Genomic DNA, 23,505 nt, shown 5'->3' with positions numbered 1-23,505 from the left:
TATTTATGCTCGCTTTTCCTCGTTATCGTCGACTAGCTAATTTTGCTCACCAGCTAATTAAAATTGCAATCCTTGGCAGCAAAACACAAAGTGGAGCACAAGCAGTCTGCTGAAAGAACCACGATGGAACGTCTACTGGGCCTGATTCTGCTTTCTTTGATAGCACTTAGCGTCCAGGACGCGGCCATCCACTGTCCAAATGTCAAACTGGCGTCACCATTTGACCTTAAACAGGTATTTTGGCTGGATGGGAAGGGAATTCATTAGACATAAATTTTTTGATACAAAATAGAAAAATTTTTAAAATCTGCTTTTCCTCGATGCGTTTTGTGAGTTGTTTATTGTTTAAGAAAAAATATCCTGCTCTACATGTTTCGGCTGCAGCCAGAATTCATGAGCTGTGAAATCATTTTGACAAGAATTAGTACATTTTTTTTTCAAAAAATAAATTTTTTTTAGATTTAACAATTTTCTGTGAAAAATGATTAAAATTAACTGGCGTTGGGTGGTCATGCTAAAAGGAAATCAAGAGTACTTCAAGTAACGTCAAATTTAAAAATATTCGTCATAGAGGTAATTTTTAAAAATGAAAGGATTGGATTTCACTTCCGGGTTTTTTTTCCCGGGGTTGAAATTTAATCCTTTCATTTTTTAAAATTTCGTCTTTAAAGATTTATTTTAAATATAGAGGTTATTTTTAAAAATGAAAGGATTGGATTTCACTTCCGGATTTTTTTCCGGGGTTGAAATTTAATCCTTTCATTTTTAAAAATTTCGTCTATGAAGTTTATTTTAAATATAACGTCACTGGCGTTGGTTGGTCTTGCTATAAGAAAATCACAAGTACTTCAAGTAACGTCAGATTTAAAAATATTATCATGGAGGTTATTTTTAAAAATGAAAGGATTGGATTTCACTTCCGGATTTTTTTTCCCGGGGTTGAAATTTAATCCTTTCAATTTTTAAAATTTCGTCTTTAAAGATTTATTTTAAATATAGAGGTTATTTTTAAAAATGAAAGGATTGGATTTCACTTCCGGATTTTTTTTCCCGGGGTTGAAATTTAATCCTTTCAATTTTTAAAATTTCGTCTTTAAAGATTTATTTTAAATATAGAGGTTATTTTTAAAAATGAAAGGATTGGATTTCACTTCCGGATTTTTTTTCCGGGGTTGAAATTTAATCCTTTCATTTTTTAAAATTTCGTCTTTAAAGATTTATTTTAAATATAGAGGTTATTTTTAAAAATGAAAGGATTGGATTTCACTTCCGAATTTTTTTACCGGGGTTGAAATTTAATCCTTTCATTTTTAAAAATTTCGTCTATGAAGTTTTTTTTTAAATATAACGTCACTGGCGTTGGTTGGTCTTGCTATAAGAAAATCAAGAGTACTTCAAGTAACGTCAGATTTAAAAATATTGTCATAGAAGTTATTTTTAAAAATGAAAGGATTGGATTTCACTTCTGGAATTTTTTTCCGTGGTTGAAATTTAATCCTTTCATTTTTAAAAATTTCGTCTATGAAGTTTTTTTTAAATATAACGTCACTGGCGTTGGGTGGTCCTGCTATAAGAAAATCAAGAGTACTTCAAGTAACGTCAGATTTAAAAATATTCGTCATAGAAGTTATTTTTAAAAATGAAAGGATTGGATTTCACTTCCGGATTTTTTTTCCCGGGGTTGAAATTTAATCCTTTCAATTTTTAAAATTTCGTCTTTAAAGATTTATTTTAAATATAGAGGTTATTTTTAAAAATGAAAGGATTGGATTTCACTTCCGGATTTTTTTCCCCGGGGTTGAAATTTAATCCTTTCATTTTTAAAAATTTCGTCTTTAAAGATTTATTTTAAATATAGAGGTTATTTTAAAAAATGAAAGGATTGGATTTCACTTCCGGATTTTTTTTCCCGGGGTTGAAATTTAATCCTTTCAATTTTTAAAATTTCGTCTTTAAAGATTTATTTTAAATATAGAGGTTATTTTAAAAAATGAAAGGATTGGATTTCACTTCCGGATTTTTTTTCCCGGGGTTGAAATTTAATCCTTTCAATTTTTAAAATTTCGTCTTTAAAGATTTATTTTAAATATAGAGGTTATTTTTAAAAATGAAAGGATTGGATTTCACTTCTGGATTTTTTTTCCGGGGTTGAAATTTAATCCTTTCATTTTTAAAAATTTTGTCTAGGTAGTTTTTTTTAAATATAACGTCACTGGCGTTGGGTGGTCCTGCTATAATAAAATCAAGAGTTCCACGAAACCATTTTTATCACAAATTTTGAAATTTATATTCAAAATGAATATATTTTTTTAAGCAAATTAATTTTACGATAATTTTTTTGGTCAGATTAATTAAACGTGTGTTTTGAGCGAGCCTTTCTCGGTGTTGGTCAAACAAATATCAATATTTCTGACCAAAAATTATTATAAAAAAAAATTAAAATTTGTTTTCAAAATATATTTTTTTTAATTCAATGCCAAAATTTGTGTTGAAAAGTGTGTAAAGATGTAAATTTAAATAATTTTTCACGGAAAATTGTTGCTTTGAATGAATAAAAAGTTTTTGAAAAAAGATTGATTTTTGCACTAGTTCTTGTCAAAATGATTTCACAGCACACGAATTATGGCTGCAACCAAAAAATATAGAGCAGGGTATTGTTTTTTCATTAAAACCACACAAAACCAACCAGGGAAAGCCGACTTTAAATTGAAATCACCAAAAAAAGATTAATAATTGAATTTACGTAGTTTTTGGGAACGTGGTACCAAATTGCTCGTCTCCACACGTTCGACCCGAACCTGGGAAGCAGCGGATTGACTCTCAGACCGAAGCTGTCGTCCTGCGTCCGACTCACATTTTCGCTGATGGACGACGGGAATCTTCGCGTAGAGCGCACAGGTCTCGACCAAAACAACAAAACAGTCACTCAGGTCGGCATTGCAGAGCAGAATCAAAATGAGCATGCGAGATTTTTCTTCAAGTACTCAGGTTAGAAAATATATTTTGTTCATCATGAATCATACAAGACCAAAAAGATTTTTATTTTTTAAAGTCAGGCTGGCCAAGACAAAAACTTGTCGACCTGTGTCTTTATTACTCGTGCAGAAGGCACCGCTCAATTTTTTTTAGTTGCAAATTGTGTTTATTGATCTATCACAAAGGCAATTGCTGCCCATAACGGCAATTTTTAATTTATATTTATATAATTTTTTTTTTTAATTTTATTAAAAATCATCAGTTTTTGCTGGAATATTTCTTATGATAACAAACAAATTTGAAAACTAACAAAGAGAGTAAAAGATTAAGGAATTATAAGGATTTGGGTTGGGAACGAAGGTCATATTTTGATATTTTCAGTGTTTAAAGGATTTTGCGTGTTTAAAACTATAAGATCATTTTTATTTTCGTGAAATAGCCGCAACCGAGGAGGAACTAGGGGTTGTTGAAATCGTTTACACCGAGCACGCTCTCCTGTACGGTTGTTACCTGACCCGGACAGGACACATCAAGCAAGACGCTTGGATTTTAGGGTGAGAAAAAAATTATCCTTCAATAACGAAAAACAAATAATAATTTCTTAAATTTCAACATGCAATCTTTTTGATTTTAAATAATTAATTTTCTGTCTCCAGTCGTGAGCCTCAATTGCCGACCGTGACCGTCGACATCCTCCAAGGAACATTGCGCAGCAGACACGTCAACGTGAATAACTTCAGATCGGTTAGCCAGGAGGAATTTTGCAAACAAACCATTCCCGACAACTCCACCTTGACTATCGACGAACATCTTTGATTTTTTATTTGCTCGACGAGATGTGAGGATTTTGTTGCAAATGAAAATTCTTAGGCGTTTTTCTTACTTTGTAACTTACAAGTATTTTAAATTTTTATTCTCTACAAAGCAAATGTTTCATGGTGTGTTTTGTTTGTCTCTTGTATAGTAAATTCACAGAACGTAGAAAATTATAGAATACATTAACTTGCACTCTTGTACACGAGACTTTTTTTATATTATTCTGATTATTCTCAAAAACCTCAATTTCTTCCGAACGGAAAAAAAATTCAGTGATCGCTACGGCAACTTTCCTATAGCTGCAAAAATTACACTCGAGATTTATTTCCTTCAAATTTTTGGTTGTACACATAATTAAAAATGTAGTAATTAATATCGCGCTCAATATACACAATAATATAATCGTATTGTTACATGAACGTTAGGCATAGTACGTATACAGTATATAAGAAGTAGTCAATCATCATGTTTTGTCATGTAAAAAATTATTTTCATACACTTATCACAGATAGTTATGCGCAAAGAAATCTGTGGAAAAGCAAAATAATCCATGCTGACGAGTATGCGGATTTTTTCCCTCGACAAGGAAACAAATTAAAAATTACAAACTCTGAGCACTGGAAAATCCGCAGCACCAAAATATGGAGGTAGCAATTTTTCACACACGTGTGTTGTTTGCGCCTTGGTTTTCCATGCAAAATCAAACATATTTCGTCGATATAATGTAATAATAATTTTTGTGTATTTGCAAAGCTGGAAAAATGATCAGTCCTACGCTTTATTCAATTTTATATTGATAATCAATGAGAGTTATTTTTACTTTTTACTGCAAACTGTACAGACCTACCAACTAGATTTGACCACGAGAACAATGAAATTGCTTTGTAGTTTTTAGCCGCTACTTTTCTTTCTTCTTGCAGAAAAAGAGACTTGTTCAAACTTTATTTTTTCTTTTTAATTACGCTTAAAATCGAAGAAATTATTTGCAAGGGCGATTCGCACCCTTCAGCCTGCCAATCAAAATATGAACAATTTTCAAATTTGGTCTGTACGCTGAGCATGGAACCATGCCTTGCAAAATAATTGAAGCGCTAATATTTTAATTATTTGCATAAAAACGCGGGTTCGAAAAATCTTAAATTTTGTCTTCAGCAGCGTATACTCTTTGATCGTATTGATTTCCTCGTTTTTCTTTTCAAGGAATCAGGCTCGGAAGTTGGCACAGTATTTTTTATTTATAAATGCTCAAATTTTAAGAAGTGGAAATCCTCAGTTCGGAGGAAGACCAGATCATTTAAGTTTTAATGTCAATTATTTACAAAAATTCTGGAGAACGGTTTTGTAATATTACGTTTGATGGCTATGATATTCAAATCAATTTCCTAAATAATTCTCACTATGAAAAAATCTAAAAAATATCACCTGAATTATTTTAAAACCAAAAACAATTAATAAAAATTTCATGCAGATCAGAATATTGATAAAATTTAAAATCAATAATAATAATAATAAGCGGCGGCAACAACTATGTTGAGGGATACCAATTTTTCTTTTTTTCAATTTGAAATCTTCTCATATCATGTTTCCTCTTCTTTACATCTAAGAATATTCAAGCGATTTGTAAGTTACAAGCAGGATTTTTCTCTCGCGCGACGTTTGGGAATATTTTCAAACAAATTTGTTCAAATCCCCAAATAAGATTCCCACTGGTAAAAATATCAATATTTTCCATCGTCTGCCTTTTAATTAATATTTGCAAGATTTGAGCTTTCACAAAAACGTATACACAAAAAGGAACTGGTTTTTCATTCCAAAATTCCAAGCGTCTCAAGGCGCAAGTTCGAACATTTTCACTCCTGACTTCTTGTATGCAAATATATATATTTTTTAATTTTCCAAGGAAAGAAAAAATTGAACTTGCCTCCTGGTTAAGACTGCATCAAAATTATTTCATGGCTTCTCTGAATATCACTAAATTCTATTCAACAGAAACAAACACTATTTCTGTTGCTTTCAAATGGTAAAAAACAAAGCCACATACGTGCTTGTTTTACAAATATCGTATACTTTGAGGACTCTGAACGTAAATTTCTATTTTTTCCATGACGAGACGTCAATTGAGTTCAATTTGTTGAAGAGATGCGTCGAATGAGATTTTTTTACTTTTTGCTGGAAGAATTAAGTCAATTTAATCTTGAGAGACTGAAAAAACAACTTATGAGGATTAACTGGACTGGAAAAAAATTACAAAATTTTCACGGACGTTAAATTCCACTTCTTTGGACAACAAAAATCAACTTAATTAATTAAAAAAACCAACTTTAAAGACACAAAACTGCTTCCAGCACATTTGAAAGGGCGCGACTCGCTTCAACATGTTGCGTTTTTCTTCTTCTCACAATTACAAATTTAAATGCTACACTCTAGTTTGTGAATAGCGTGGTGTATAATTTTTTTTTTAAGTTTGAATTTACGTATACAGGTTATTTAGGAAGAGCACAAAATGTCGAAAAAACCCTTATTCTTTCGACTGCAGGTTGTGTTGTTGGAAATAATTGCACTGACGGCGACAAAATCAGCGTCCGCATTTTCAAACCCACCCCCCTCCCCCCGAATTTTCCGGTCCGTCCGTCCGTCTAGGTTGCTATGCTTTTGTGACTTGAGCTACGGCAGTTAGGATATGGCTACAGCGCGCGCCGTTACCATGGCACACTCGATCGAGATCTAACATTGCATGCGCGACAGACACTCACTGGAAGAAGGGGTGTCATTGCTGCAGGTTGCTGCCGCCGCCCGGGGTCGTCGGCTTGGATTCGTCGTCGCTCGAACCCTCGTCGCCACTCTCCTCCTCGCTGTCCTCTTCGCTTTCGTCATCACTGCTGAGTGGTGTTGTTGAGCTGATCACCGACGACTCTAAAACAGGAATTGCATTTATTTACTTATTGTCATTTACTTTTAAGTATAAGTCATTTCTCACTCTCATCCATTACTTTCCACCTCCCATTTCAGCTCATTCTCTGATACGAAACACTCCATCTCTAATTTTTGTTAAATTCGTATAATTTCTTTTACATCAAGAAAGAACAAATTCAAAATGTCCAATCAGCTGCATTTGGACTTTTGTTTACTTTTTGTGATAAATGAATTAATTGAAAATTCACGTTGATTTATTTAGTGTGAAACAAAATTAGGATATTTTCAATAATAAATTATTTTTGCAGGAAAATGGAGTTTAATTTTTTTTTCTCAAGAGTTAAATAAAAACTCTTTAAATATTATGATTGTCTCACCTGAGACTTGCATGTTTCCGTTCAGTCCAAGCTGCGGCTGCAAACTGGCAATTGAGTCTGGCCAAAATCTCTGTGCAGCCTGCTTGGAGCCGCCGCCGGTGCTGTTCTTGGATTTTTTGGTTTTATGTCCCGAGACGACCGTGTCTGTCGGCGTTGACGCGTCCAACATTGGCTGCAGGATCCGGCGCCGCGCGTTTATGAACCAGTTGTTGACCTGCAGCAGTGTCAAGTTTGTTTGCGCCGCGATCTGCCTCTTTTCGTCCTCAGTGGGGTACGGATGCTGTAACGGATGGGTCTATTTGAAATTTTGTCTGGTCTGTTATTCCTTCTCAGTTTCAATAATCTAACTAAATAGGGATTTTGCTTTTTCAAGCAAACGAATGGCAAATCAGTTGATTTAAAACGATCATCTTAGAGAGGTTCAGAACAAATTATAAAAGTTGAAGGTTTTTGTTTTTACCACTAGGTGCTGGAAGAGCCAAGAGCGCATGATGGACGTGGCATGCTTGGGCAGGACGCCTCGCTTCGGTTTTTTGCTTTTTCCGCTTCCGACGCCAAGAAAACTGTCGTCTTCTTCATCCATCGAGCCAGGCGAGGTTGGAGCAGGTGAAAGAGAATCTGAAAAATTTAACAAAGCATAAGTTTTTTGTAAAATTAAATAATCAGAAACTTTTTTCTATTTGATGCTTCATTTAATAAAAAGATAAACCACAAAAAATAAAAGCTGATGAAATTGATAAAATCCTTTGGCCGACAAGACTCTGACAAAATAAATCTCTAATAAATTTTGTGTTTGAAAACTCAATCGATTTAGGATGAAGAGTTTGACAAACTGACTTTGAAGTAGGGAGCTGTCTGAAGGCGGCGCGCAGGCCGTGGCGCCAATTTGCGAAAGAGGTGTGCTGCCGTGTACAATGCCCGGGGACGCAGGCACTGAAGACGAACTGGACGAGCCAGACATGAGCGGTGCCCCTTGGTGCATCGGTGGGGGTGAAACTGAGGGCAGAGGGTGTGTGGCCATTTGGTAGGCAAGTTGAGCCGCCGAAGAAGAAGCCGCCGCGCTCTGGTGGTAGTGGCTCAGGTTCATGTTCTATTTTTTTTAATTAAATTTTATTTTAGAATTTAAATTTATCCAGACTGATTTACTTGATGATGCGGATGGTAATTGTGGAGCATTGGAGGTGGCGGGCTGCCTGCTGACGAGGAACTGTTGTTGTTGGTGCTGCCGGGCAGATTGTTGTTGTCAAACGCGTAGTCCGAGCGGAGCAAATTCTCGCTCTGCATCTTTCCCTTCAGGCATGTGATATACCGATTGCAGAAGTCTTTGCAAAGCTCCTGCACCTTTTCCAGCTCCAAAAGGTGGATTCTTAGCACTTGTATGGCCTTGATCATCTGCAATTAAGGGTAGCCATATTATTTCTTTTCTATTTTTTATATAGATTTTAAAATTACAGGTCATTGGATTAAAATGCAATTGAATTTTAAATTTTAAGAATTATAGCAAAAACAAAATCTAAAAAAAGGAAATGAGGATTGTGTTGCACCACATAAAAGATGAGATTATTGTGATTTTCTTTTTATTAAAAAAACCCCTTCAAATCAGCTGTCAGATTTTGTACTGTGCAAACAATGCATAATCTTTTTCCTAAATTTAAATTCTTTTATTCTTGGTTATTTAGTTCTCCAAAATTTGTTACAAAAGTTGGATAAATTAATTGTCATGTGAGAAACATGTTGGGAATGGGCAGAATTGGTATCACAACTAGCAAAAAAGTGGTATTGAAAAATATATTTCATAAGGTTAGAACCAATTTGATGTGAGATGGAAAAAAATTAAAGTTTGTAAATTAGCAAATTTTTTATCTCAACGATCAAACTAAATATTTATAGTTTTTGCAAATTCCAGAATAGGATGAGGGGGATGCTATTATTATTATTACTGACCAGTCCATCGATCTCTGGATCATTGACAAGAAATGGCTTTCTGTCCCGCTCCTGGTGCTGCACAAACGCCTGGATGTCCATGTTGAAGTTCTCCGAGTTTGGGCTCTCGGCTGACTGTGTCGCCTGCTCGCATCTTTCAAATAAAAGGGCCAGCAAGGGAAACAAGGGGTGTCTATTGGAAGAATATATGATTGCATTATTTTACTGTCGAATGGAAAAAAATTATAAACTAACTTGTACACGGCTCGTTTGTCGGCCTCAAATATGGCCTGGTCTTGATCGAATTCGGGCCCTGAGGTGGCCGGCGCCTGGATGTTGGCCCCGCCGCTCTGCATGTTGCCTTGTGAAGGAGGAGGTTGAGGGTCGTAGCCTTTTTTCAAAATGATTGAAAACCATCAATAGCGTTTATATGAAAAGAGTAAATATATATTTTAATGTTATTTTTTTAGTAGTTTTTATTGATTTTTGTAACTAATTGAGGGTATAAAAAAACTTGGAAAGTTTTGAATTCCCCTCAAAGGTTACGACAAGAATATATGAGCGTTTAATTTTTTTGCCACCAGTTGAGCTTTTGTTGCAATAAAAAACCGATTCCAATTGAATTTAGTACGTGAGATTTTGAGAATTAGAAAATATCAAGAAAGCAAACTCCACTTTGTTTAGTTTTTTACTCCTGCATAAATAATTTGAATGTTAGGCGGCTCCAACTTTATAGTTTTTACCGTGAATCTCTAGACGATTTTTGTTATTTTTTGCAATCACAAATAATTATTCTCCGCGCAACCAATAATTAGCTGCAGTACAAATACTTTATACCTTTCACAAAAATAGAGGAATCATCAGCAAACAAAATCAGAGCCGCAATAGTACAACTTTAATGGAAAAAAATAAATAATTTAGTTTTCTTGTATTTTTGCTAAACAAATTATTTTTATTGCGGTTGTACTGCTATTTTAATAGTAATTATCGCTTCATCGTTTGCATTTTTTAAATCCCTGCATGGACGTTTTTTGTGTTTTAATGAAGAAAAATCATCTCCTAAAATCTTATGCTATAGTCTTTTGGAATATCTGAGAAATGCATGTTAAAAGCCGCATCTCAAAAACTTTTTAGAAGGCGTTTTATTTTTTATCGTAAAAAAAAATTACAAAGTTTGCTGTGAGTGAAAGAATCAGAAAGTAAAATTGAGTATCAACATATTTTCATCAAACAAATCGCTGGAATTACCGACCAACCCCGCCTTCAAAAAAAGTTTGTATTATTTAATTTATCTAATTTTCCATTAAGATTTTTTTAAAGATTCTATTACAACAAAATATAGTTGTCTCAAACTGTTTCGTCTCAAATAATGTCAATATTTTGTACCTGCTGGCGTAACCATGGCAACCACCGAATCTTGCTGCATCAGTCCACAATCGTTTTGCTAATCTCGATGCAATATCACGGGTAAGTCAGTCATCACTGGCACTGCCTGCAATCAAGGGAAAGAAGGACAAATTAGCTGCTACCAAACTGCTCACAAACACTGCATCGTTCTTTTTAATTAGTTGGGCACCTCAAGGGAAGTCATTGCGCCACTTTTTGTATTGCCGGACGGGGAGAAGGCAAAATTAATCCTGACTGCGCTGGTCAGGCGCGTTCACGGAAATTTCAACACTTTGTGGGGAAAATCGTCTGTTTTTAGGAAAGCACGTCACGCTCGGCAGCGGAGCCAACGTAGCGTTTGCCGCTTCCGTTTCGCATAAATTTTTATCGCGCCTGCTGGGAAAATCAGAAAAATCCACTCGTGAGTGCCGAGCGTGAAATTAAGTAATTATACGGTCAGTACTAAATAAATTGGGTCATGATCAATCTCAATTTTTGAATAAGAATCCCAGCAAAAGACGGGAATTTTGGGATTCATTGATCATAAGTAGTTAATAATTTCTTTTTTATAACTAGCAAGAATTTTGCTAAAACTTCCAAGATCCAAAAAACCCCATCTGCCAAAACGAGGGGATTATTATTCTTATAAAGATTTGCGTTGACATTTTAAATTTTGAGGCTGTTTTTCTACTTCAACAGCTCTGCTTGCCATCATTATGCCTGTTATGTAACGCTGGGTTTGCCAGGGAAGTGGGAATAATTTAATGAATTTAATTTTATAATTATTATTTTTGTTGGAAGAAATTTACAATCGAGAAGATGATCATGGATGTGAAGAACTTGAGCTTTTTCCTCTTGTTTATAATCAAAATACATATAAGATGGCTCAACCAGTATCGGTCACGGTCTGCAATCCTATTTCATGAGCAAGGAAAAAAAAATCAGCTAAAATTAAAAACCACGTTTTGAAAAAGAAAATGGTTAAAATGTGGTGTTTCTCAATTTTGCTGATTTTTTTTATATGTCTCGTTCATGAAATTTGTGACCAAAACTGGTCAAGCCGTTTGGTTTTTTCATTAAGAGCTATTTTTTTTACAACAAGGAAAAAGCCGGAGTTCTTCACTTCCATTAACTTTATTGCAACGCTTTTATTATGGCGTCATATTAAAAAAAGTAAGTTCGGACCTAATTCGCCAATTTTAAACAATTTGTTAAAAGGAAGATAAAAATTGAGTTACAGTAAGAAGAAGATGACTTAAAAAATTTTAAACTTTTTAAAATTACCAAAAAATATATATTTTCAAATAAGTAAATGAAAAAAAAAGATATTGAAATAGCGTGGATTTTTGCAGTTTTAATTATCACCCTGGATGACCCTGGAATATGAAAGTTGCAAAGCAATATTTTGGAAAAAGGGCGAGATCAATGTTTGGAGCGACTGACGGTGGGGCTGGCGAGAGAAAGCAGCTTTCTTCTCGCTTCTTCTTCTTCTACTTGTGCCGCTCTTATACATTATAGACAACATGGAGCGCAGGCAGGCAGGCAGGCATCAGTATTCCGGGGGTATCAAGGGGGTACCATAAGTACATAGGGAGATATTTCTCGTGCGGGCCATTATTCGCAAATGCTACCCCGCGCGCTATACTGGGAAGTCAGCATGTTCGCCCGCCCGGCCCGCCCGCCCGTTCTCTCTCTCGCTCGCTCAGAGGATATTATATGAAAAAGTGCAATAATTGCTTGAATCTCGCTGCCGCTGCTTTTTTTCTAATAAAGGCAACGTGCGTTGCTGCCGCAAGCTGCACCATTCTTCCTTCCTTCTTGCTTCTGTGTGTAATAACAGGTGCCCGCACTGGACGGGACATTTCGCCGCGCTTATATGAAAAGAGATTTAATAAAGTTAACTTTTTTCTCGCCGCGGCAATATTATGTGGCGCGTGAGGCCGGCCGGCCGGCCACTCTAATACATCACCAACTTACTGTGCGCTCAAATAACAATGAAAAAGATCTCTCCAATGCGCGCCAACGCTTTTTCTCGGCATCGTCGACCGACCCATGGTTTTACTGCTTGTAAATTCGCCATAAACGAAATGGAGATTTGGCACTTTTTGCGGTTGACATGCGAAGAAGAAGCGATTTTTCCGCAGACCAAACTTTCGCAGGCAAACATCTCTTTGATTAGCATTTTATATCGTTTCTCTCTGACAATCAGTTTGGTTTTATCACGATCAGTTGAAGAAAAAAAAACACGACTTTGGAAAGCGCTTTTTTCCATATTAAAACACGCTTTCTCAGCCCAATAGGCGAGATTTGTGTCAAATCCGTTGAAACTGTATCGATATTTTTTTGTAAAACTTGCGATGCTCGGCCAAGAGTAGAGTGATAAATTTCTGCTCAGCAATAATCTTCCTTTTCGATTCTTTTTAATTATTAATTCAATCAGCAATCATAAAAATGATATTCCTTTGTTTATTTGTCAAATTGTTACAATCATAATTTTTGTAATAAATAATAATTATTATTATTTTATTTAATATTTAATCAATTATGAGGAAACAATTTATTTGAAGAAAAGAAATTGTAGGTCAAAATAAACACAATAAATTGTTCGAACAATTGAATGTAAACAATGTGATGCACGATGTAACAATTTGGACAAATAAACAACAGTGACGACTTTTAACACCAGAAAAGAAGAAAATTTGAGTGATTGAAAATAAACAAATACCAGATTAGTATGTATTGGAGCTTTCCTTCCGCAAGCTCAAAAAAGGGCCAGCAAAACACTTTGTCTTGGTCTGACCCAAAAAAGAAAATAAAATGTGTTTTTTGACGGCGCTCCTGGTGATGTGTGTTTTATTTTAAATTTCTTGCATTCGCGTATTAAGAAAAATAACGCCGCAAATATAGCATTTTAATGATAAAATCACAGGCGCCTGCTGCATTTCAACATAGGCAACCTGCTTGACGCCGTCAACATTTTTCTCCTCCTCGGCAAACTAATCGTCGGAAAAGTGGAGTGTTTTTTCAGCGAACCCGTTTCAGTTTCCTTTGCTGCCTTTTGTCGTTGGACGTATTCTCTGTCAGTACTTTTTTTCCTCCACGCAAATCTGCTCTCTCGCTCGCCGTGATCCCCCACGGGACCTAGTAACTCTGAAATGCCTGCGCTGCGTGCTCTTTTGTCTCTCCCAAGTCGGCTGGAGCAACCCTCGTTGTTTGAATGGATACAATACATACTCACTCCGCCAGATAAGATTATGTAATCAAAATGCATCTCGTCCTCTATGTGTGCGGCGCGCTGCCTGCCTCTGCGCTTGCTCTTTTTTCGCTTCCGCTACTACTTCGGGTCCGCACAAAATTGACCAGGAAAAATAAATTACTTCAAAAGCTCTTTCTCTCTCTGGTCCATTTCCTTTCAAGCTGACTTAAGCGCGTTTCTCGCCGCTGATGTTTGGTGAAACAAACGCCGCAAATTCGATTACGCACCTCTCTCGCTCTCCGTTTCAAACTGACGCCGCCCTTTTGCTCCCAGTTGACATTTTGGTTAAAATTGGACCGACCTGAACGAAAAGCAGGCAGAGAGAAGATTGGCGGAATTTTTTTCAAAGTTTGACGGGAAAAAACTGGGCTATTCCATTGATGAAAGTCCAAAATTTAGCTACTGTTTATTTTGTTAATTATTTCGAATACTTTTTATAAATTCTCAAAGTAATTTCATTTTTAATGTACAGAATGAAATGTATCCAAAAGCATTCAAGAGGTTAAATAGTAATTTGGAGAAAAAACATGGCGAATTATTAAGTATAAAAATAAATTAACTTTTATTAAATTTAAGAGTTTTTATTGTAGCAGAATTTCATGATCGAGGGTTGATTCATGGTGATTTGAATTTAAAGTTGGCTTTTCCTCAATCGGTTTTGTGAGTTGTTTATTATTAAGAAGAAAAACAATATCCTGCTCTTCATGTTTTGGTTGCGGGCAGACCAAAATTATTATAAAAATTGGTTTGTTTGAAAAAAAATTTGAAATTCAATGTAAAACATTGTGTTTAAAAATTGTTTTGTGAAAAAAAATGTAATCTTTGAATGATTTTTAACGAAAAAGTGTTACTACGAAAGAAAAATATGTTTAAATGATTGATTTTTGTACTAATTCTTGTCAAAATGATTTCACAGCTACTGAATTATGGCTGCAGCCTGCAGCCAAAACATGTAAAGCAGCAGAATATTGTTCTTCTTAAACAATAAGCAACTTTCAAAACCCATCGAGGAAAAGCCGATTTTAAATTCAAATCACCATGGAGTTTTTTTTATTTGTAAAAATCTTTCTGTTTTCATATACCCCGCCCTATATTGAAGAATATTATTATATTTACACCAATTAATCTTCTTAATTAGTTTAGAGACGGCTTCCTAACATTTTTTTCCAACATATTTTCAATATTGCGGGGTTTATGGGCGCTTTTGGAAACATAAAATTGGCTTCTTGTGGTCGTTATTGGTGACCTTTAATTTTAAGACTTGTTAAAAAACACACACAAAAATTAATACATAATTATTTGTTTAAATTGAATATATTGATTTGGAATTGAAATTAAAATTTGAAAACCAGCCAACCATTTGTAATTAATTCTTAAAAAATCAATTCACAAATTTAAATTAATTCATTTAATTTTTCTTCAAACAAATTAAAACGGTGATTAAAAAAAATGTTGCTTGAAAAATAGGCAATTTAACTCACTCTATTTGAATAATTGCCTCACCGCATTGCAAGGGAAAAAACAAACTTGGAGTTTGGACGCAGGACAAATAATTACATATTTTTTTAAATGTGAAAGTGAATTTCCATCATGAGCGGGCAGACCGACATTTTGGCGTTTCTCAAACAGTTTAGCTTGCGCGACAAGTTTTGCAATTTGGAGTGGATGGTGCGCTGCTGGTGTTGCAGGAAAGCGAAAGAAAAGTGGCGCAACAACAAAGGGCGGCGGCGGCGGCGCTGCTCGCTCACTTCTCCGTCCTTCTTAATACACCTGCCTGCCAGAGCTCATTAAAAAAGTAACAAGTTCTGAAACTTTTTCCGCTGCCATAACCATTCCGGCCAAGATGAGATGGAGGAGGCGATATATCTATGCAAAATAAATGAGAAAAGAAAGAGCCGCTGCGTGTGAGCGCCGCGTGCTCTGCACCCGCCTGCGCGAGCGAGGCAAATTTATTAATTTTTAATTTTATCAGGCCGGCCGGGTCGTAATTTTGAGCGCAATTTCTGCTCAATTAGTAAAAGAAGGAGAATTTTTGTGGAGATGGAACGAGAGACTACTTGGCGCTAAGGATGTCTTTGGACCAGATGTATGGAGGGATCACTTAATCACGTCGCGCCTCCTTGATCACGCCGCCGGGCCGGGCACCTCTTCACCAACTAACGACTGTCAGCACCCTTGTTCGCGTGCACTCAATTACGTCCCCCGCCGCCTCCCTCACTGACGATGATGATCAATTTTTACTGAGCGCCAACATTTTAATGACACCCCCGCGAACAAGGAACATGGCTTTCTGATGGGATTGACTTTATATTATTATAATTTACTAGTTTTCCAAAAAGTCGCAGTCTAAAATCGAAATTAAAATGAATAAAATTACAAACAAAGCAAGCAAAAGGTTCTATTTTTTCAAGAAATATTTTGCGCAAGCAAATATAGTCCACAGAAAATTGCCTGAAAAATTGAAACCAAGCGGCAAAGAAGATATTAAATAAAAAAGGACAACTGAACCCAAAAGGCCACCTGCTGGTACTTTAAAAAAATCTAGGATTTTGACTTTGACGTGTCAAAACTAAAACTAAAAATAAGTAGGAGGAATTAATTAAATATCAAAAATTTAATAGGGAGAATTTGTTTTTAATTGAACAAATTGTAGAAATTAATTTAACAAAGGACTCTATTAATTCCTCGCACTGATAGTTTGGACACGATAAAACCCTAGGTTTTAAAGTATCAGCAGACCACAGGTCGCCTTTTGGGGTCAGTTTTCCTTAATTTTTTCCTTTTTTCTTTGCAACGAGGTTTGCCCGGTTTCAATTTTTCATGAAATCCACCTCGAGTGTTTACCATTCAATTTGGAAAATAACCTGTTTAATATTTATCTAATTTTATGACAAAAATCTTTAAATTTTCACTCGAGGTGTACCAAAGTTGATAAAATTATTAGTAAATATATGAGAGATCAAGGAAATCTTCAATTCATGAAAAAAATTGACATTAGTGAAAAACGAGGTGATAAAATTTTACAACTAAATTAATAAAAGTGGTTTTGGTTGAGCAAAGATTTCTAAAGATTAGAAAAAAATGCCGCTTTTGAAGATTTTCCTCCTAATGGGGCTTGATGGAAAATCCTGTTTCTGTCAGAGACGAGTGTCATGCTATGCTAATAGTCCATTTAGACGCTGGGGCAAAACGGCGAAATTTGCATAAAAGCCTTCGTTGGTAGTGGAAGAGGCGGCAGCTTAAATCAAAAGCGTAAACAAGTGCAATAAAATTGTCAAATAACGCGGCCGTGGCGACTTTGCACGTTTGAGAGCAAACACGCATTCGCTGCCGGCCGCTCGTTCGGGCAAATTTAATTTCGCACGCTCGCTTGTGAAAAGGTCACCCTTGCCGCTTGCGCCCTCCATCAGCCGCCGCCGGGCGGCACATTATGAGATTCGCTCTCCCTATCTTGGAGCGGCATAGTTATGATTCTCATTTCAACATTCTATATGCTTTTTATGGCCGTGGCTTGGTGCCTTAATAATAATAATAACTGACCAGCAGCGGGGCTAAAACACGCAGCACCACACTCACACCCCCTCCTTCTCGCACGCATTTAGCGCGCTCTTTATGGGCGCCAAGTATTTCCCGGCGTGGAATATGAAATTTCCTTCTCTCGCTCTCTTTGCACTTTGTCTGCTCACTACGGCCGGTCGCTTCCACAAATGCTAGCGAATTCTAATCCCATGACTCACTCTTGTCGGCGATGCATTTCGGAAAATTTACTTACCCAAGTGGTACCATTATCGATTCAAAATGCCACAGGCAAATGAATTAAAAAAATATATATATTTACTGAAAGTGCTGAAATAATTTGCCTAATTTGACATTAAAACGAAGGAAAAAGTGGCAGAAAACTGAATGGTCTGGTCTTTTTGAAGCGACTCTGCCAAAAACTGACCCATCTGTGTAATCCATTTAAGGACGAGATCAGTGTTGCGGGAATTAAAGTGAATAAACAACAAAGTAAATGGCTTTCTCAAGATGGTATATTTTTAGAGGTTTTAAAAGATTAAAAAAATTCATCCTCCTCATAATAATGCTCTTTGAATCTTTTCTGCTGCAATATTATTGAAGTTACAACGTGAATAACGTGATTTTATTAAACGCATTTTAGTCGATTTTTAAGGGTCAAAAGGTCTACTAGTTTTATTTGATTTTACAGAAACTTAGTCGCCACTTTCGATGGTTTTTGCTAAAATAGTCGATTTTGCATTTTAATTAATTGGAATTTTTGCTATAACAATTTATTTAAATCGTTTTTTTTCTAATTTGCATTAATAAGTCTCAATTTTTGGAAGTAAAAATAAAAAAAATAATATTAAAACACAAATTTTCATCATTTTTAAATTTCCTAACTAGCATTGATGCCAAATTTTGTGATTCAATGTAAGTTATGATGAGGATACATGCAATTGTTATCCTTAGAATAATGGTGACGCCGTGACCATTATCCTTGGAATAATGGTGACGCTCTGACCATTATCCTTGGAATAATGGTGAAGCCCTGACCATTATCCTTGGAATAATGGTGACGCCGTGACCATTATCCTTGGAATAATGGTGACGCCGTGACCATTATCCTTGGAATAATGGTGACGCCGTGACCACTATCCTTGGAATAATGATGAAGCTCTGACCATTATCCTTGGAATAATGGTGAAGCCCTGACCATTATCCTTGGAATAATGGTGACGCCGTGACCATTATCCTTGGAATAATGGTGACGCCGTGTACATTATCCTTGGAATAATGGTGACGCCGTGACCATTATCCTTGGAATAATGGTGACGCCGTGACCATTATCCTTGGAATAATGGTGACGCCGTGACCATTATCCTTGGAATAATGGTGACGCCGTGACCATTATCCTTGGAATAATGGTGACGCCGTGACCATTATCCTTGGAATAATGGTGACGCCGTGACCATTATCCTTGGAATAATGGTGACGCCGTACCCATTATCCTTGGACCATTATCCTTGGAATAATGGTGACACCGTGACCATTATCCTTGGAATAATGGTGACGCCGTGACCATTATCCTTGGAATAATGGTGACGCCGTGACCATTATCCTTGGAATAATGGTGAAGCCCTGACCATTATCCTTGGAATAATGGTGACGCCGTGACCATTATCCTTGGAATAATGGTGACGCCGTGACCATTATCCTTGGAATAATGGTGACGCCGTGACCACTATCCTTGGAATAATGATGAAGCTCTGACCATTATCCTTGGAATAATGGTGAAGCCCTGACCATTATCCTTGGAATAATGGTGACGCCGTGACCATTATCCTTGGAATAATGGTGACGCCGTGTACATTATCCTTGGAATAATGGTGACGCCGTGACCATTATCCTTGGAATAATGGTGACGCCGTGACCATTATCCTTGGAATAATGGTGACGCCGTGACCACTATCCTTGGAATAATGGTGACGCCGTGACCACTATCCTTGGAATAATGGTGAAGCCCTGACCATTATCCTTGGAATAATGGTGAAGCCCTGACCATTATCCTTGGAATAATGGTGACGCCGTGACCATTATCCTTGGAATAATGGTGACGCCGTGACCATTATCCTTGGAATAATGGTGGCGCCGTGACCATTATCCTTGGAATAATGGTGACGCCGTGACCATTATCCTTGGAATAATGGTGACGCCGTGACCATTATCCTTGGAATAATGGTGACGCCGTACCCATTATCCTTGGAATAATGGTGACGCCGTGACCATTATCCTTGGAATAATGGTGACGCCGTGACCATTATCCTTGGAATAATGGTGAAGCTCTGACCATTATCCTTGGAATAATGGTGAAGCCCTGACCATTATCCTTGGAATAATGGTGACGCTCTGACCATTATCCTTGGAATAATGGTGACGCTCTGACCATTATCCTTGGAATAATGGTGACGCCGTGACCATTATCCTTGGAATAATGGTGACGCCGTGACCATTATCCTTGGAATAATGGTGACGCCGTGACCATTATCCTTGGAATAATGGTGAAGCTCTGACCATTATCCTTGGAATAATGGTGAAGCCCTGACCATTATCCTTAGAATAATGGTGACGCCGTACCCATTATCCGTGGACCATTATCCTTGGAATAATGGTGACGCCGTGACCACTATCCTTGGAATAATGGTGACGCCGTGACCATTATCCTTGGAATAATGGTGACGCCGTGACCATTATCCTTGGAATAATGGTGACGCTCTGACCATTATCCTTGGAATAATGGTGACGCCGTGACCATTATCCTTGGAATAATGGTGAAGCCGTGACCATTATCCTTGGAATAATGGTGACGCCGTGACCATTATCCTTGGAATAATGGTGACGCTTTGACCATTATCCTTGGAATAATGGTGACGCCGTGACCATTATCCTTGGAATAATGGTGACGCCGTGACCATTATCCTTGGAATAATGGTGACGCCGTGACCATTATCCTTGGAATAATGGTGAAGCTCTGACCATTATCCTTGGAATAATGGTGAAGCCCTGACCATTATCCTTGGAATAATGGTGACGCCGTGACCGTTATCCTTGGAATGATGGTGACGCTATGACCATTATCTTTGGAATAATGGTGATGATATTTTTTCATCAATCGATATTTAATTTTGTAATAAACAAAGATTAAAAATTGCTATATTTAGTGCTACTTCGTGTTGCTAAAAATATTTATTTTTTGTTTCCTTGTCCGAATCGTTTCAATACATTGCCTTCATACAATTGTTGAATACAATAATTAATTTCAGAGAAAAGAATCTTTATAAAGATGATTTTTTTTTTTAATTTTCTTACTTTTTAAAATATTTTTTACTTAATTTGATTAAAAGTTTGTTTGAAAGTCTGGAACAACCTCTTTTTATACTTAAGGTTTTCTTAAAGATATAGTCAAATCGAGTCCTTACAACAATGGGTTTTTGCGATTGATGGAAGACAATTGGAAATTTTAATCACCATTGTTTTAAAGACTTGATTTGACTATGTCAATAAGGAGTCCTTAAAAAAGCTTAAAAAGCCTGTCATATTAGTCTCTTTTAGTCGCTCTCAGGAAATTGTGAATAATCGGTGCCAATCGTAATAAAATCACTTGATTTGTGCAGAAAATGCCTTTTCGTCACGTGAAAAAAAGCCTAGCAATACGCACAACTCTCTCTCTCTTTTCCAATAATCGTCATACCCAGCAACACCAGCTATATGAATTAGCTCTATTGACAAAATCATGCTAATTCAGGAACGCTGATTCGCGATTCCGGTCGCGGGCGGAATCTTATTTAAGCCGGAGGAGGATTAGGAGGTCATAGGTGGCGGAGGAACATTTGAGCCCATTAAAGTGCAGGCGATCGTGCGAGGGCTGAAAAGTTGCGGCGGCGGCGGCGGATCCGAGTGTGCGGGTGAAATAAGTCGCGGATGCACACACAGGAGAGAAAAGGATTTGCGCGCGCGTCGTGCTCGTCGCCGTCTTAGTTGGGGATTTGTACCAAAGTCATGCCTATGTATGTGTACCTCTCTTAGTCAGCCAGCGAAAGAGAGAGAGAGCACATTTCACGAGCAGCGGCAGCAACTTAACTCCAGTGCATTATGAAAAGTTTGCTTGCTGAATACAAACAACATAATTGCCACGTATAAAAAGAGGGCGTATATATATTTTATGAAGACAAAAGCTGCTGCCGCGCGCCGTATTACAATAAAAATATGCGACGGCTGACATAAAAAGTGGCATAATAAAAACATGAACGCCGCCGCCGCTGCTGTGTGTTGGCCTCATCCTCGCGTGTAAGGCACTTGCCAAATCCCTCCTCCTCCTTTGCAATAAAGAAGCAGCAGCAGCAGCAGCCAGCGCGGCCCGAATATTTATTCGAGAGCGCACTCGCACACGTGACAAAGCCGAATGCGCGAAGCCAAGATGAAACGGACGGACGGACCAGCGCCGCGTCACGCCAAGGTCATTACGGAGGTGTGAATAATTGCCAAGATCGTCTCTGCTGCAGTGAAAGGAATGAATCGATCACTTTGTGCGGAGGCCAACGAGAAGCTAAGATTCGCTCGTCCTAATTTTAAGTGTGCAGATTAATTTATTCTCCAATCAAAATCATATATCGATCATTCAATAGAGCAAAAAAGTTTACGGAAAATAAATCTTGTCAAAACATGACACGCTGTTTAGTTGTAATGAGAGTGAGTGGAAAAATAGCTTTTCGGAAACAAACAATCAAATTTAAATATGAAATTTTGTTCCAATCACAAATAAAGCGGTTTTATAAAATTTAAATAGAAATGAATTCGATTCAATAACTTGTAGTTTTGCCAACAATATTTAAGTCTTCTCTCGACCGCTGAGAAAGGTACGCTCAAAACACACGTTTCAATATTCTGATCAAAATTATTATGAAAATTGTTTCGTTACAATTTTTTTTAATCAATTGTAAAATTTTATGGATTTTATGTTAGAAATTAAAAATTGTTTAGTTTTAAAATGTCACTTTGAATAATTTTTTACGAATAATTTTTAATCTGAAGGATTTTTTTTTTAAAAGATTGATTTTTGTACTAATTCTTGTCAAAATGATTTCACAGCTCATGAATTATGGCTGCAGCCGAAACATGTAGAGCAGGATATTGTTTTTTCTTAAACAATAAACAACTCATAAAACCCATCAAGGAAAAGCAGAGTTTAAATTCAAATCACCATGGATCAACCCTCGATCGTGAAATTCTATTTCAAAATTAAACAACACATTTTACAAATTTAATAGCCACAATGAGGTTGTAACAATTCCTGGACAAATCAATTACTTAAAATTATTATATGATTCTTCTCAAATACAAAATTCAATAAATGAAGCTTGTTCACTAATGGATTTTGTTTAAAGTTATTTTAATAATAAATTATTTAATAATCTTTAAATAATTATTGTTTATAACTAATTATTTATTATCTTCAAGGGATAAACAAAGCTCAAATCGTCAGGATACACAATTTATGGCGCCGAATAAACACGAGGATCTGGATTTCATGCCAAGAGTGCATTCCGCCCTTTCCAGAAATGATCGTGCGACAGTTTTCTTTTGCGAAAATAAGATTTACTGAATTTATGAACGTGGAAGCGCTTCCTCCGTCGCGTTGTTTCTTCACGCGAGTGTAAAAAACGCTCAATATTCGCTGGGTTATTTCAATTTTACTTGGCACACGTTCTGCCTTTGCATGAATGCGTGTCGCTTTTGTTTGTTTGACGATGTAACTCTGGCAGGCTCCAAGAACCTGCGAGTGAACTTTTGACGTAATAAAAATTTGGTGCTTTCGCGTTTTTTAATTTCAAAATTAGCGCAGAGCAAACCTCCCTTCCTGCGAACGGCGCGAAAAGGGCAATTTTCTTTCCTCTGTTTGCTGCGTCTGTGTTTGTCGTTCACGCTTTTCCCTCGCTCGACACGTCCGCAGCGACGAAACAGACACGCGGGAGCTGCCGACTCTTTTCACTCATATTTTCTAATTCTCTTTATTACACCCTGCTGTGTTTAATACTCACGGCGATAATCGTATTTCGTCCGCCTGCACAAAGTAAATTAGATTAACTTTCGCATATATATTAAGAGGACTCATTATTTTTTATGCGTTAATTATGCGCGAGTTGTTTATAAGTGAGCCGCGCGCGCGGGGCCTGCAGCGTTGATTATATTTGTAAAAACCCTTTGGCGCTCGCCATACCAACTTTCAGAGCGTTTTCATTTTGAATAAAGTCGGCTGCTTTTCGCCGGCAAGATGAAAAACAGAGAGAAAGAGGCGGAGGA

The 23,505-nt window shown here is 36.7% G+C and overlaps 2 protein-coding genes across 4 annotated transcripts in view; one reads left to right on the top strand and one right to left on the bottom strand.

Moving 5' to 3' along the window:
* The first annotated feature begins 77 nt into the window (after positions 1-77).
* On the top strand, positions 78-3,997 carry LOC132200390 (apolipoprotein D-like). Its single transcript, XM_059625821.1, has 4 exons — positions 78-234; positions 2,748-2,988; positions 3,416-3,530; positions 3,633-3,997. Exons 1-4 carry the CDS (start codon positions 124-126, stop codon positions 3,790-3,792), a joined length of 627 nt encoding a protein of 208 aa, XP_059481804.1. The 5' UTR covers positions 78-123; the 3' UTR covers positions 3,793-3,997.
* The window catches only part of LOC132200388 (homeobox protein PKNOX1-like), a 30,484-nt gene continuing 10,821 nt past the window's right edge, over positions 3,843-23,505 (bottom strand). For 2 of the 3 annotated variants that reach the window (XM_059625817.1, XM_059625818.1), the window contains exons 3-10: positions 10,392-10,497; positions 9,261-9,396; positions 9,027-9,198; positions 8,229-8,474; positions 7,920-8,172; positions 7,543-7,700; positions 7,083-7,377; positions 3,843-6,705 (exon numbers count right to left, since the gene is read on the bottom strand). In XM_059625817.1, coding sequence (XP_059481800.1) covers positions 6,560-6,705; positions 7,083-7,377; positions 7,543-7,700; positions 7,920-8,172; positions 8,229-8,474; positions 9,027-9,198; positions 9,261-9,396; positions 10,392-10,431 — 1,446 coding nt within the window. In that variant the 5' untranslated portion in view covers positions 10,432-10,497 and the 3' untranslated portion in view covers positions 3,843-6,559. The remainder of the gene's footprint in view (positions 6,706-7,082; positions 7,378-7,542; positions 7,701-7,919; positions 8,173-8,228; positions 8,475-9,026; positions 9,199-9,260; positions 9,397-10,391; positions 10,498-23,505) is intronic. The other variant, XM_059625820.1, reaches the window with a different exon arrangement.

Source organism: Neocloeon triangulifer, unplaced genomic scaffold (genome assembly GCF_031216515.1).
Source record: "Neocloeon triangulifer isolate White Clay Creek 2 clone unplaced genomic scaffold, ASM3121651v1 ptg000014l, whole genome shotgun sequence".
Classification (NCBI taxonomy): domain Eukaryota; kingdom Metazoa; phylum Arthropoda; class Insecta; order Ephemeroptera; family Baetidae; genus Neocloeon; species Neocloeon triangulifer.
This window is presented reverse-complemented; position numbering and strand designations above follow the sequence as displayed.